At 38.4% G+C, this 15,133-nt stretch overlaps 1 protein-coding gene across 2 annotated transcripts; it reads right to left on the bottom strand.

Moving 5' to 3' along the window:
• Positions 1-1,185: 1,185 nt before the first annotated feature.
• LOC144519305 (myelin-associated glycoprotein-like) lies at positions 1,186-10,456 on the bottom strand. 2 transcript variants are annotated; one of them, XM_078252331.1, is made up of 10 exons: positions 10,163-10,456; positions 9,618-9,720; positions 8,930-9,340; positions 7,899-8,219; positions 7,377-7,703; positions 5,137-5,418; positions 4,752-5,036; positions 4,434-4,545; positions 4,265-4,334; positions 1,186-3,632 (listed from the first exon to the last, which is right to left on the bottom strand). In XM_078252331.1, exons 2-10 carry the CDS (start codon positions 9,664-9,666, stop codon positions 3,222-3,224), a joined length of 2,268 nt encoding a protein of 755 aa, XP_078108457.1. In that variant the 5' UTR covers positions 9,667-9,720; positions 10,163-10,456; the 3' UTR covers positions 1,186-3,221. The 2 variants fall into 2 exon arrangements, with proteins under 2 accessions (XP_078108457.1, XP_078108458.1); XM_078252332.1 differs by lacking the exon at positions 8,930-9,340.
• Between the last annotated feature and the right edge of the window lie 4,677 nt (positions 10,457-15,133).

The raw sequence follows: 15,133 nt of genomic DNA, 5'->3' as shown, positions 1-15,133 counted from the left end.
GTATTCAATGTTATAACACCCCTAAATGTTCCTGCTAGAATGCAGATGATGTTATAAAATGTAATACAGCTAAGAAAATCATCAGACATTACACAAGGTCACATCTCGTCACAAACATTTTGGAGGAAGTGAGAATAAAGTACGGTATGGTATGTATGGTATGTTTTACTCACAGGTCACATTCAGAGTCACAGTCTCCTCTGTAGTGATGTTGAGTCCAGCCTCTGTTGTTATTTCTGGTTCACTAGATCGTGTTCCCCCCACTAATGCACCTGTTGAATGTAAACAGTGAAAGAAAGGGACAGAGGATATTTACATTTTGACAATAGGAATAGAAGAAGGGCTACTTCTATCTTTGTTATATCTCTGCTGTTGTCAGCAGCGTGAACATACAACAGAAGTTAAGCATCAACATTTTTCTTTCATTTATACTATTGTTGGTAAACAAGAGTCAATTACTTAACTATAGTTATTACTATTTATCCCAGATTCCAAGTGAGTCAATAGATGCTAAAGGGAATGCTATAATGAGGACATTGATTATGGCAAATTACTGCTAACAATTTTATTTATACTTTATGTTTAATGTTGGCTTCATGACAAGATTATAATAAAGATGCATACCTGTGTCTCTCACAGAGAAGAGTAGAGTTGCCCAGATGAGAACAAACATCCTGATTCAATGATTGGCACAGTCTGTCTCTATTCCTTTTAGAGGCACAAACATATAAAAATGTAAATGTTTCAGGTTATGAAACTGGACAAGAAACATCCCTGTGGTTGACAGCACAGATTTAAATACAGGATGTTGCATGATCACCTTTTCTGTAGTCACACTAAAAAATGTGGTTAACATGTTCTTGTGACTCTCGCGAAATGTTTACAAGCGAGGAATTCTAAAAATTACATTTATTCCCGTTTACATTATACATCTAAAAATACATTTTAAAAACAAGGTAAAGGTTTTATTACCTCTTTTTGTCTTGTTCTGCTGCTCTCTTCTCTCCACAGTGGTCTCTGCTGAATGTCTCTGCTCTGACTCTTCCTTTTGTACTTCCCTCGTTGCGCTACAGCAAGTTTCCAGGAAGTTTCTCCACACACTGCTGGCTCTCCTTAGACTGCCACAGTAAGAGCTAAGAGTTCTAAAATATATGTACAGGTATATGAAATATATCACGTTGTTAATGTTCAACTTTGACACTGAATAAGTCTTTTTTTTTAGACCATCTTCAAGATGGGGGAAGTACCATATATGTGTGCATTTAGAAAATGTTGTCATCTTAACAAACCAACAATACTATTTACCAATTATCCTTCTACATTGTAATGCATAATACATGATGTGCATAGTGAAATGTGCGTGCATGTGAGTGGTCTGTATAACTGGTTAATATCTGGCCAGTTGACAAAGCTAGTCATTATTTTAATCATTAGTTTATTCATGTATGAAAAAAAGACAACTCCAGTCATTGTTTAAGTGTATTAAATACCTGCATGAAAAGCATTTTTTTCTAAATCATAGCTCTTAATTCAAACTGCATGCAGCCTTTTTGCAAGCACGTCTATATTTGTAACATTATGTTTTTTTGGTTTAATGGTTTATTGTGCAACATCTTTAAGTTGTTTTCTCAGAAAAGATTAGTATAAGTCATTATTCTTTTAAATATCGCCTTATAAGGCATCACTGTGTTCTCTAATTACTTCCTGTTGACACGTTAGGTGCAATAGTATAACTGTTTTAGCAAGGAACTGGCAACAATTTTGTCCTTATCAGTTACTATATGCCTGCATATTGAACACTTAATATAGAACCTGAAAACATTGCAAAAAAGTATGAAAGGCTTTGTTCTAACTGACAATTCAATTATTACATCCTAAATATAAGCAAGTGGGCTTTCGGTTAAAAAGATGTGCCAGATAATGCTCACTCTTAGTACTGTGAGTCAAGTTAATTCCTGTAACACATTAAAAAAGGGAAGTAGTCTATGACTTCTTAAACAAGAACACTAACAGGTCTATAGAAACAAATCAGGCCAAGCGTTTTATCGGTTTTAAAAAGCAGATCAAATAAAAAACTAAAGACGGCATAACGACCTATAATTGTAATTTAACAATCCTTAAGATTTTACATTAAAAATATGCACAACGTCACCCCAGTTTTAAGGAGACCATATTTTTTTCAGTCTGTCTTGAAACAATACTAACATCCCCATATGTAGATCAAAATGTCTGCAATTAAGAAGACACTTTGTCTAACTCAGTTCTACTAAAGCCTCATATTAGCTTTGGTTGATATTTGGAATGCATTTTGGGCTGTAGATTTTGTCCTACTTTCACATGGGAATTGCTTTATGAAGGGATCTAACTCTTTCAATATACATATGTGCATGTGAGTACTGTATTGAGATAGACTTGAAAAATGTCAATATATCCTTTGAGTTTCTTTGCTGCAGACACTCTCAATGAAAATGAAACAAGACTAAGAGACTACAGCCACACAGATGTCAAGGCAATCCATCCAATAGTTGCTTAGACATTTCACTTAAAACCACATGCAAGCCTGGTGACAGAGCTACAGGAAAAGTCACAACATGAACAAAGTAATTGGAATACATCCTCTTGTATTCCAGTACAACTTTTAATGGGAATCCATCCAATAGTTGTTGTGATATTTCACTCTAAACCAAAGTGGTCCGACACACCGCCAAGCAGACGAGACCAACGTTCCCATCTCTTGAGCCACGCTAAAAAAGAGACACCTCTTCTCTGCACAAGGTGAAAGTGAGGGTAAATTGTTGCCCTAGGCAGAGAAATGTGGACCATTCAGAAAGGATTTGGACTGAGGGACACTTAAGGCACATAATTATCTTCATTAAATAATAACTAACAAACACTTCGGCTCTCAGAGCAGAGAGGATGCAGGTAAACTTATCTGGAAAGTTGATGAAAAGTTAACACAATAACACTTTCTAAAAATTCTGTCTAACTTTCTGTGCAACCTTTAGATGAATGAATGGATTTGCACAGCCCCTAACAGGTAGAGGAGTGAAGTGTCTTGGTCACTTCCGGCTACCACAGGCTGAATTTGGCGTTTAATAATCACACCGCTGTGGTAGATACCGCTTACAGGACCTTGATTTGTTGCAATAACAATCCATCATCAGTCCATTAGATCAATCCATCACAACTGATGAGAGCAAAGAGACTTGATGCAAGCGTCCTCAAATCTCACCCATAATATCCTTCACATTGGAGTACACAGCCATGTCCTCCCCTTCCTCCTCTTCAGGAACAAACTGTTCTATCTCCTCATCATCCCCGATCGTCACCTCTTCATCTTTGCCTTCCAACACATCACCTTCCTCTCCGCCATTGTCTTCTATTTCCTCTTTAACTTCTTTCTTAATTTCAGCGTACTCTGTCTCCGTGGTCTCTTGGTTCTTTGCTGCCTTCCTGGGATTCTTTGTTTTCAACAAGGAGAAATCAATGCTGGCGTACTCCACATCTTGAGGTCCACCATTGAGATCAGGGGCTGCTTGATCTGCTTGCTCTTCTGCCACAGCTTCTTCTTCTCCTTCAGATGCCTCTTGGTAGTAGGTCTGATCATCTTCCACTGCTTGACCAGCAGCTATCTGTCAGGTAAAACGTAAATTATGCGACTATTTCTGCAGCTACAACATGCGTCAAAATTATGTGCAATGTGTGTAAAATCTGTATCTGGAATATATACACATTAATGCCAACATTTTTTGTTTTCAAATCATACCATAACCTTTCACATTTTACTGTTTTGGTATCCATTTCTGTACTGATAAAAAAAGACTTAAAACCTGTTGGAGATACTGTAATCCATCACAATGTGTGTTTCCTTTTATCATTGTAAGATTACTGTTTTACAGATCAGTCTGTACATACAACTGCACTGCAAAGCGACAAAAAAGTGCCTGGCTATTAAAACAGCCATGGTGTTGACTTTGATAGAATATACAGCATCTCAAGTCACACATTTAATATTGGGGACAATTCAGAAGAAAACTAATGTGTGTGTGTGTGTGTGTGTGTGTGTGTGTGTGTGTGTGTGTGTGTGTGTGTGTGTGTGTGTGTGTATATATATATATATACATACACACATATATATATATATATAGCTGAATAAATATATATATACATATATATATATATATATATATATACATACACACATATATATATATATATATAGCTGAATAAATATATATATACATATATATATATATATATATACCAGTGGATCGTCTTGACTGGTCACCATCTCTAGAGTCTCATCCAGATTTCGAAAGCTCTTTTGTTTTTTTCTGGAGAAAAAATTAAAACAGTGACACATTATTTACATTTATTTATGAAGATAATGCACAAACAAAACCAGGAATTAATTATTGGATTTAATGGTGTACCTGTGGCATTTTTTTGCCAAACAGCAAAGGACTGTTGAAAAAAGTACCCCAATCAAAAAGGCAATGATGACCTCCAGCCATGAAACAATGTTTAATACCATTTTGGATTTAGCTGCAAACAAGAGAAACAAAAGAAAAGAAATGTTTGTCTATGTTGTTCTGAACGCTAACATACATGCTATAGTAACAGTTCATTTCTTAGACAGCTTGCTCAATGGTTGTTCAAATACAAAAGGTCAACAAGAAGAAATGAGATACTAAAGATGATATCAACTAGTGGTCTACAGTAGCTCAAGTGCTGTAGTTATAATCACATACCCGGTTGTTCTGGTGTCTTTAATCGGATGATGAGGTTTGCTTTTACTTCTCCATTTTGACTGCTGCTGACACACTCAACAGAAGTGTTGCTGTGGTCTTTTACAGTTAGGGTGACGGTGCTGTTGACTGTGTGGTGTGACACCGTGGTGATGACAGAGTACTCAGTATGGTTCTTCAACAGCGGCCATGTGATGGTGGGTAAAGGAACCCCCTCACTGATGCACACACAAGTCAGAACCTCTGACTGAACCTCACATCCAGAGTTTTTTAAGACCGTTGAAATCCCTGTAAACACACAAGCAGAATCACAACATCCCAACTAAATGCTGATGGTGTGAAATGTGAACGTACATTTTCATTTCAGAAAGATTAGTAGTCTACTTACAAGTCACAGTTACATCAGCATATGTAGCCACAGTTGTGTTCAGGTGTTGTGCTGTACAGATGTACTGTCCAGAATGTTCCGCCGTCACATTAGGGATGACAAGTGTGGCCGATCCAGTGTTGTTCTGCAGGTGAGTATCAGGTCCAGTGTGTAGGTTTGTGTTGGAACCCAGTACAGTCCATGTGATGTGAGACGGAGGGAAACTTTCAACACTGCAGGTCAGATTCAGAGCATCTCCCTCCTCAACAGTTGTGTCCCCAGTGATTACACATTTCCTCATATCTGTGAAGAAAATGTTAAACAAGTTATTTGAAGTTAAGATACCTTTAAGGGTTCGGAAACCGATAAAAGTTTTTTTTCAAATTAAATGTATGACAGAATACATTTATGTAATTTAGAAAATTTGGAAGACCAAGTCCTTACATACATTACAATATATACAATACTATAGACCATATACATAAAGTGTGGGAATATCTGTCATAAACATACATGCAGGTTAGTGTAGTGCAAATACAACACGAAAACAATTCTTGAGGTATTATCGTGTCATTTTAGAAGTGCTACAAATAAATGCATGCACGCATTGTCTACCAGTGCCAGGGGCGTTTCCAGGACTTGAGGAGGTTTGGGGCTTAGCTCGGACCCATTTTAATAAACTGAATGCAATGCAAAACAGCGATTGGCTTTCCCAGCTTGTTAATAGCCGGTGTATGTTCATTTTAGCTTCCAGTTTGTAGATGTAAGTTAGATAGCACCAACATTTGGCCTAATCATTACTGTCCTGGCAACCCAAAGGCCAAGGTTTTGTTTCCAGATTTGTGTGGTGACTTATGATGTGGGGGGGTCTAGGAGTCCACCCCATGAAAATGTTGAGCATTAAACACTTCATTTCCTGCATTCAGGTGAATTTCTATGCACCTATTTCTACCTTTTTCTGAATCAATATGCTGGAAATATCTTTATGTAAAGGGAAACATAGATTACAATCCAAATATAAAAACATAATGGAATATATTGCAGTAAGGCTCTCGGGTATTCTGTATTGCTTTCAACTATTTATTCTTCTTTGGATCGACTTTTCTAATTATATCTGGGTCAGCACACATGTAGCCTAGGCATCATTTACTCTTCCCTTCTCTTTTGCATCTTTTGTTGGGAAAGTAACCTCCTTAAATGTGCATTAAGACTTATTATTATTCACCTCAATGATACATTATTCATTTTCATTTATTAATAAACCCCTGGACTGTAATATTTCAGATGTTTGAGCAAGATTTCTACTCATGTCCAAGACTTTGTGCACATTCAAAATATAACTCATCCCATCTGTGTTCTCTGAGATTTGGAAGTCGTGATATTTTGAGAAAAATAAAGTTATAATAGGCTATTTCAGAAAATAATCTACCTGCACCATAGCCTGCTGTGCAATACGTGATTGCTCTGCTGATACGGTAGATCTCAGACCTCCTGACAGACACAGAGCCCCGTTTGAGACTCTGGTCTCTGAATGACACAAAGTTTAGGGAAGTGGATGAACGCTGCTCTACATCGGAGGTGGGAAACCGAAACTACGGCAGAAATACACAGAGACTGATTTGGCTATGATTACTCCTAAAATTACACCTTTCACAGCTTCCTTCGCGTGGAGACGGTTGTTAGGTGATAGCAACAAATACAGCACGGTCAGACCCCGCACGTAGCTGCCCATTCTATTCGCCTCGGAAAAATAAACTGGACAAAGTTACAGTTCTACCATGAGTTCTACAAAAAAAAATGTAAGAACTGCGAGTGCGTTGGAAAATACTTTTCTTCTTAATTAGCATGTGCCATTCTGGTGCTTTTTATTCTATTATACTTATTTTTGTAAAAAGAGAGAGAGAGATATCCGGGGCCATTCATAAAACATTCGGGGCTGTAGCTTGGGACGCCAAGGCCAAACGACGCCTCTGGCCAGTGCCACTGGAGAGCACAAAATTCTTTAATTATTTAAAACACACAACTAGTGAGGCTAAGAACTATCTGCACGCCTTCCCAATGCCTCCATAGGTCCAAGGACTTTTTAAAATGTATTTCCATTATTAACTAAAAAGGTGCAGAGCTGTGAAAGTTATTCAGGATGAATTTGGACAGCTATTTAAGGTTGTTCTCTGCTCTAAACAGAGTTAATAGGTTCAGTACCCTAGTTAGAAGAAAGAGTAAAATACTACAGGAAATGTACAGTTGTTTAATGTACTTACATGTCACTGTTACATCAACTTTTTTCACCAGGGTGTTGTTCAGATGATTTGCAATGCAGATGTACAGTCCAGAATTTGTAGTTGTCATGTTAGAGATGACCAAAGTGTCCATTTTATTTTTTTCCTGCAGGAAGGTCTCAGTTTCGTTCCGCGGGTCAGTTAAAGTGTCGTTTTGCAGGTTTGTTTCTGTTCCGTTTTGCATGTTTCTGTCAGAAGATGTATACCACTTGATGAGAGATGGAGGGAAACTGTCAACACTGCAGGTCAGAATCAGAGTCTCACCCTCCTTCACTCTTGTTTTCCCAGTGACTGTAACTTCCTTTACATCTATGAAACAAATTCAAAGACTGTATTATATACATTAGAGTTTAGCGCCCCTAAATTCCAAACCTTCCTGCAAGAACATGCTGTTAAATCCTACACAGTTTAGAAAAAAAACATCAGAAATTACATGAGAGCATACATTTCTCCAAACAAACATTTTAGATGAAGTGAGAATAAAGTACAGTATGTTTTACTCACAGGTCACATTCAGAGTCACAGTCTCCTCTGTAGTGATGTTGTTGGTGAAGCTGACCTTACAGCTGACATTGGTGCCGTGGTGTTCAGCTGAAGAGTTAAAGGTCAGGGTTGAGCTGTGTCTCTGAGTGACAGTAGTCAGATTCTCAGTCCTGAAAGCAGTGATGTTTCCTGTGATGTGAGAGTCCTTCTCTCCTGCTCCTCTCCACGTCCAGCTGATTTCAGGATCAGATCCAGAGCAGAAACCAGGAGCAGTGCAGCTCAGTGTGCTCTGCTGTCCCTCTGTCAGAAGAGGAATCATCACTGTGGGCTTCTGGGTCAGATCTAAAGGGAGAGCAGTCCATGAGTGGAATCAGGAGATTAGCCTGGAGGTCATTATCAACTTAAATTTGGGCTAAAATAATCATATTATTTGTAAAACAATTCAGTGGGGGCAGTGGTGGACTGTAACTAAGTACATTCACTCAAGTATTGTACTTAAGTACAAATTTGAGGTACTTGTACTTTTACTTGAGTATTTGCTTTTCATGCATGCCACTTTCTACTTCCACTCCATTACATCTCACAGAGAAATATTGTACTTTTTACTCCACTACATTAATCTGAAAGCTTTAGTAGTTACTTTACAAATTAAGATTTTTACACACAAAACATATGGAGTTTTTAAAATACAATGTTTTATTATAAATAATACTATACACCAACAATATATAGGCCTACAAGTACATATGAAATGATTAGATGATTAAACATTTAGTTGATTGATATAACAGTTTTGATCGTTTCCACTTTCTAAAATGTGTTTTTTTTAATTGAGTACTTTTACTTTTAATACTTAAACATTTCAATGGAGCAAAAAGTAACTGTTAAATCAAGGACTGCTGCACTTCCTACTGGTTGCCCTAAGAGGTGGACACATGCCAAACATTACTTCATGCTCCATTAAGACTGTAAATAGACCAATCATAATGGTGCAGTTCATAAGCAGAAAAATGAACATTGTCAATGTTTATAGTTGTTTTAGCTCTTCATACCTTTAACAGAGACAGTTGCTCTAGGAGAGAATGTAAATCCTTCTGTTTTCCAATTCAGGTAACCATTAACTCTGAGCTGATATAATCCAGAGTCTGACTCAGTGAGGTCATTGACGATGATGCTGCAGTTCTTCCATTTCACATCAGGCTCCAACAGTGACACTCTTCCTTTGAACCCAGACTGAGTTTTGTTGTTGTTCTTGTTAGTGTGGAATATGATGTCTGAATCACCACATTTTTGTTTGGATGGTTCACATTTGTACCAAACTATATGTTGGGGTGTAAAGGTATATGTAGTGTTGAAAGAACACGGTATCACAACACAGAGTCCAGCCTCTGCCAATATTTCTCCTTCACTAAGAGTGATACAGAATCTTTCATCAGAGAATGGTGTTCTCCCCACTGATGCACCTATTCATAAAAACAGTGACAGGGGATATTTAGATTTTGACAATGCACTATAATATTTGATGAGTCATAAAGAAAGACTACTACTGTGTTTCCAAGTTAATGGATGCTGCGAGGAGTGCTACTAATGAGCTGGTGGGAAAAACTAAATACTTGTAATTTGGAAGTATGTCAGGAAAACATTTACAAAAAAGGATATTATCATGGCTAAATATTGTTATCTGATTTGTTCAAATCTTTAATGTTGCCATCATAACAAGATTATAATAAAGATGCATACCTGTGTCTCTCACAGAGAACAGCAGAGTCGCCCAGATGAGAACAAACATCCTGATTTGATGATTGAGTCAGTCAGTGTCTCCCTCCACAGGACAAATCATACACTGAAAATGCAGTAAACACAGGGACTGAATCAGAGGAAGCTCCACAGCTGACATCACAGATCTTAAAACAGGATCTTGCAAGTTCAGTTATTCCGTAGTTGTGAGATTAAACTTGTTTACCCAGGGGTGGGACTGTCCTGACATTTGTTATGGTAAAGCTCTTTGTGACAATTGTTCTTGAAAGGTCCTATATACTGCAAGTGAACTTTTCTACGATACTCTTTACAGCTAACTGCAGCTTTGGGCACCCAGAATCATTTACTGAATGCAACAAATACAAACATCATCACTCTTACTCCAACACAATCCACCTTTACTTCCAGAAAATCCAGAAAAGTCAATGTTTAAAGAAAAATTAGTTAGGGAATAATTTATCAGTCAACAACTTCTAATTACAGTCCAAAAAGACATTTTAAACATAAATATAAATGTTGCGTTTTACCTCTCTGTCTCCCTCTCCAGCTAACTTCTCTCCACAGTGGTTTCGGCTGAGTGTTTCTGCTTTGCACTGCCTCTTCCTCTCCTCACTTTTCTATTTCTTCCCTTTTTGTGCAACAATAAGGTTTCAGGATATTTCCCCACACACCGCTCAGCAACATTTCTCCTCTCCTGAGACTGACAGGCTTTTATGAATTAATAAACTCATAATATCACAGCATGTGTGTCATATATCTAATTACAAAGTTGCGCCTGTGAATGATCAAAAGAGTTTGTTTGTTTGCTGGTTTAGGTTTTTTGATCCTATCCATGACTGTGAAGTAATATGAAAGTTTTTGAATAAGGGAAGTGATGTGTGGGGGTTTTTTTCCCCCAAGGAATCCTGTTATCTTGAGAAACCGGCAACCTACTACAAGTACTGAACACTTCTCATGTGCTTTTTATGTGACTTTCCAAGTATTAATATGGAACAACGTATGTTATATGCATAACACATAGCCTACAGCTGTAATGGTCTGTTTTACAAGCTAATATGTGCTAATCTGTGTGAGAGTTGCGTGATGGCAGTACACTAAGAACCAAAAGATTCAACTAGAAAACTGCTTACGGCATTTCCCCATTTCAGCTGCATGCAGCCTCTGTGGAAGCACTTCTGCATATTTGTTTTTTCTGGGATTTCTTTCTAGTTGATATTGTGCAATCTCTGTAGGCACTGTTCTCAACAAACTGTTTATTCATTTAAACATTGCCTTATATGGCACTACTGTGATCTCGGTATTATTCTCAGTATGTACTTCCTGTTTGCACCTAAATGTGGTGGATTCTAACTGTTTCTACTAAAAAGAAGGGTAACTCTTTGGTCCCAATCATTTACTATATGCCTGGATATTGACTAGGGCTGTGCCGAATAGAGCAAAGCTTCATTCATAATGTTGACAACCAAATTCTAAATCAACTTTCGATTGCTGCACACTTTTTTTCTGCTCTCGATTCATCATGTTCAAACATTAGGCTACACTAAGATTATTATTATTATTAAGAGTATTTGTAGGATTAGAATTTAGTGGTGGATGCATGGGATTGTTTCCAACTCGTGTGACCCAGACAGTGGCAGCGTGGTGTGTTTTCTCCACTGTGCGAGGCTAAGGCCCCATAGGTAGCTCTGTGTAGTTTGTTACATTAGTATTTTTTTTCTTTAGTAGAAGAAGAGTTATTTCTCATGTGAAAGAAAACCCAGAGTGAATCTTGTGTTTTCGATGTTGTTACAGACCTTTATCACAACATCAACTAAGCCCTAAATTCATTTTTTTCAGTATCGCTAAACTATCACTTCCCCATAGCTGAAGAATAAAATCTGTTTTATGTCTGTGGTACAATCCGAAAGAGACTCGCACCAATAACACGAAAGCTGATTGGCTGCAATATAAGTTACATGTTGGTCTAATTTGTAGTCGTAAATTATATTTGGACTCGCGATCGAAAGAACTACAACACCACGGAATTTAAAAAAAACGGAGCATTAAAGGTAGCATTGCATGGACGTAGTAAATTAAGACCTGTTTCAAATTATTTAAGACCTAGAACACAATACTTTAGCGAATTTAAGACTTTTTAAGGCCTAAACATTTTTATTTTAAAATGTTAGACTTTTTAAGACCCCGCGGAAACCCTGTATTATTATATAGTCAGTAGTCTATATCGACGACGTTTCGTTTCTGGGATAATCCGCCGGATGTCCCTCATTTTCGGTCGGATGTCCCTTACCTTCCGCTTCCTTTGTGTTGGCATTCTAAACTCCGGTGGATTTATGAGGACTATGTAACTGCTCCTCAGATCTCTGCCGGGTAAATCCAGACAGCTAGCTAGACTATCTGACCAATCTGAGTTTCCTGTTGCACGACTAAAACAACTTTTGAACATACACATGTTCCACCAAAACAAGTTCCTTCCCGAGGCTATTTCGCAGAGGCACCGTCATCGGGTTCGGCCCCTTAGCCCCACCCAAGACGATTGTGATTGGTTTAAAGAAATGCCAATAAACCAGAGCACGTTTTTCAATGTGGTGTGGACTAGCCAGACCTTCCTCCGGATCACTGTGAAGGAAGGTTCGGCAATGCGAGACTAGACTGTCAGTAGTGTGTCTGTGTTTTTGTTCCAGGTCTCTGCACAGATCTGACACCAGCCCGCCTGCTCTCATCCCCGGCTCTCTGAAGCTCTGTGCCGGTTGCATGGCAAAGTCAGAGGTATCGGCTGCCAAGGGCGGACTGGCCATTTGGCATACCAGGCCCTTTGCCGACATGCTTTTTGGGCCGACACTGTCCGGCCCATTAACCAGCCCATAAAAGTGGTAGGCCTAGATCGGCGACCCATTGTTTTTTTTCAATTGACACTGGGCTGGCCCAAATCACCTTAGTCAAAAATATCACATAGGCTAGGTTTTTCCATGCACCCCCTACTTTCACAATGAAATGGACTAGTCCATAACGGTGCGCGGCGCGAAAGATAAACACACAATGTGACAGGATCTGGGAAGTACACAAACAGAGACGAAGCAAGACCAGTCTAAACGCGAAAATGAAACAAAGTTACCCAAGCGACTCAAATAAAAGAGAAAAGAAAAAAGACGCAGATAAGTATTTGGATACGCTGCCAAAGATGATAAACTTTTTTACGGCTACTGTTGGGGATACAGACAGGAACAACAACGTCCAAAGCGTTGAACATACCTCTACAGCAGCAGCAGCTAGCTGTGAAGTGGCGCTAGGTGAGGATAACGTTAACCAAGACAATGAAGAGCACATCATATCTTTAAACAGCACCCTCTTTGGGATTTCTGCCTACATGCAGTTTCAGTGTGCATCTGCCAGGCTAGAATAGTGATAGAGATCATGGAGAAGAAACCCAAAGGAGGTGCAGAGAAGCTGCGTGAGAAAAAGAAACAGGCCCTTCAGGCAGATGCTGCCAAATGTGTCAAATTGACAGACATGTTTTCAGCAGTAGCAGGACCTTCTTCAGCTCCCGTGGCTGATGATAGTGGTGGTGTCGGTGTCGGCGGCAGTGGCAGTGGCATGCACAGTGAGGAGGAGACTCAGGAGGAGAGGGACAGCGATGAGGGAGTGAGGGTAGAACCTGCAGTAAGCAGAACTCCCCTTAAAACACTTTGCCCCTTGATAAAACTGAGCCAAAAACAAGTGGTGGACAAACAGTTGATGATAACACTATAACAATAAAAGAAATAGGCATGCTATACTGTATGATTGCATTAGTTTGGTGCGCGGATATCTGAGTCTTGACTGATGATGTCCTCACCGGTTTATTATCATTAGGCTATATTAGCTTTCATTCAACAAAGTAGCCTACATCTTAATAATAATAACACCACATTAAGGTTCATCAAACCTTAAGCTTGTGCATTTGTGTCCTTAAAGTAGCCTAGATAAACGTTGCACATCATGCGAACTTTCTTAACGAGAATTGTAGCTTTTCTTTCTGCATTGGGAGAAAAAAACTCATGATAGACCTCTTCAAATTAAAGCACAGGGCCTCTTCAGTCGTGAAATGATTTAAAAAAAGAAAAGAAAAAAGAAATATATATATATATATATATATATATATATATATATATATATATACTGCGTGTGGCGGTCTGTCCCGTTGTTGTCGCCGGCGTGTGGCGTTTCATTTCCCCCAGAGCAGCCCAGAGCAGCCCAGTGTCATGGCAGTTCGTGAAATGGTCACGTTCGAAAATTGTGACCTGTACACGAAATAAACGAGAAAATCGTGACCTGTACACAAATCAATAAATCAAAGTAATGTGACCATTTCACAAACTGGCGTAAGACCGGGTTGTCTATACAGCGTGTAGGATTTATGTGGAAAAGAATATGGAGAAGTCAGACATGCTTAATAGGGAAAAATGTGACTGTCAAACCATATAGGCTATCAGACTTGTCAACATGACATTTAAAATCATCATATATTAAATACATGACTTACACACCTAATCTTTGGCATAATAAAAATAGCCAAAGTTATTTGAGCAAGAATGGGAGTAAAATCAGCACCTCAAGTAGCCTAACGTTACTGTATACTTCACAATTTTAAGGTACCTGTCCTTGTGTTTTTTTATATGCCTTCTTTATTACATTTTAGAGGTAAATATTGTACTTTTCACTTGTTATAGGCCTATAGATTACAATATATTTAAATAAATAAAATAGTTTACAGATTAGCTCATGACGTTTTACACACTTCCAAAGTACATCATTCCGAATGTTGTTGATAAAGTGGATTGTGGATAAATGTTACTTCATATGAATTCACTTGCCACAGACCAAAGTATTTCCAATCCATCAAAACGTTGCTGAAATATTTGAAATATCTCCCTTGACTGTATGCCTCCATGTCCCCCCGATTGCCTACAAGCTTCTCCTGACTATACAGTAATTTCTCTACTGTGCGACAGAAAGTTGCGTGGTGATGACACAATCATTAGCCCATTTGTATAAAAACGACTGCTACGGGGCCATAACGTGAGATACAAGGTAATGGAGGCTTTTATACATTGTCGTGTTTCTTTAGAAATAAACAATGGACAAATAGAGTCTTTAAACGCTTCAGATGTAAAGTTATTTGCTGTGAAAGTGACGCCAAAATGAATGGGAGTCAATGGAATGCTAGCGGAAGGTGATGGCATGTTAGCCTCAGAATCTCCTCATAGGAGGTACGCTCTCCGGATTACCCCCTTGGAAACACCTTCACCATTTTTGACAACACGCAGCATTATTATTATTTTATTTTTTAGAAAGAAACCGTTTGTACTATTTATCCCAGCTTTTTACAGTAAAATCCATGGTGGAAAAACTGAATAATGTAATTTTGAAGCACCTCAGAAGGGATATGCATGATGTATGACAATTATTGATAGGCTAACTATTTTGTTAATGATTAACTTTATTTTGTCATCATAACAAGA

This window comes from Sander vitreus, chromosome 6 (assembly GCF_031162955.1).
Source record: "Sander vitreus isolate 19-12246 chromosome 6, sanVit1, whole genome shotgun sequence".
Classification (NCBI taxonomy): Eukaryota; Metazoa; Chordata; class Actinopteri; order Perciformes; family Percidae; genus Sander; species Sander vitreus.
The sequence above is the reverse complement of the archived record's forward strand: the minus strand, read 5'-3'. Positions and strand labels throughout refer to the sequence as shown.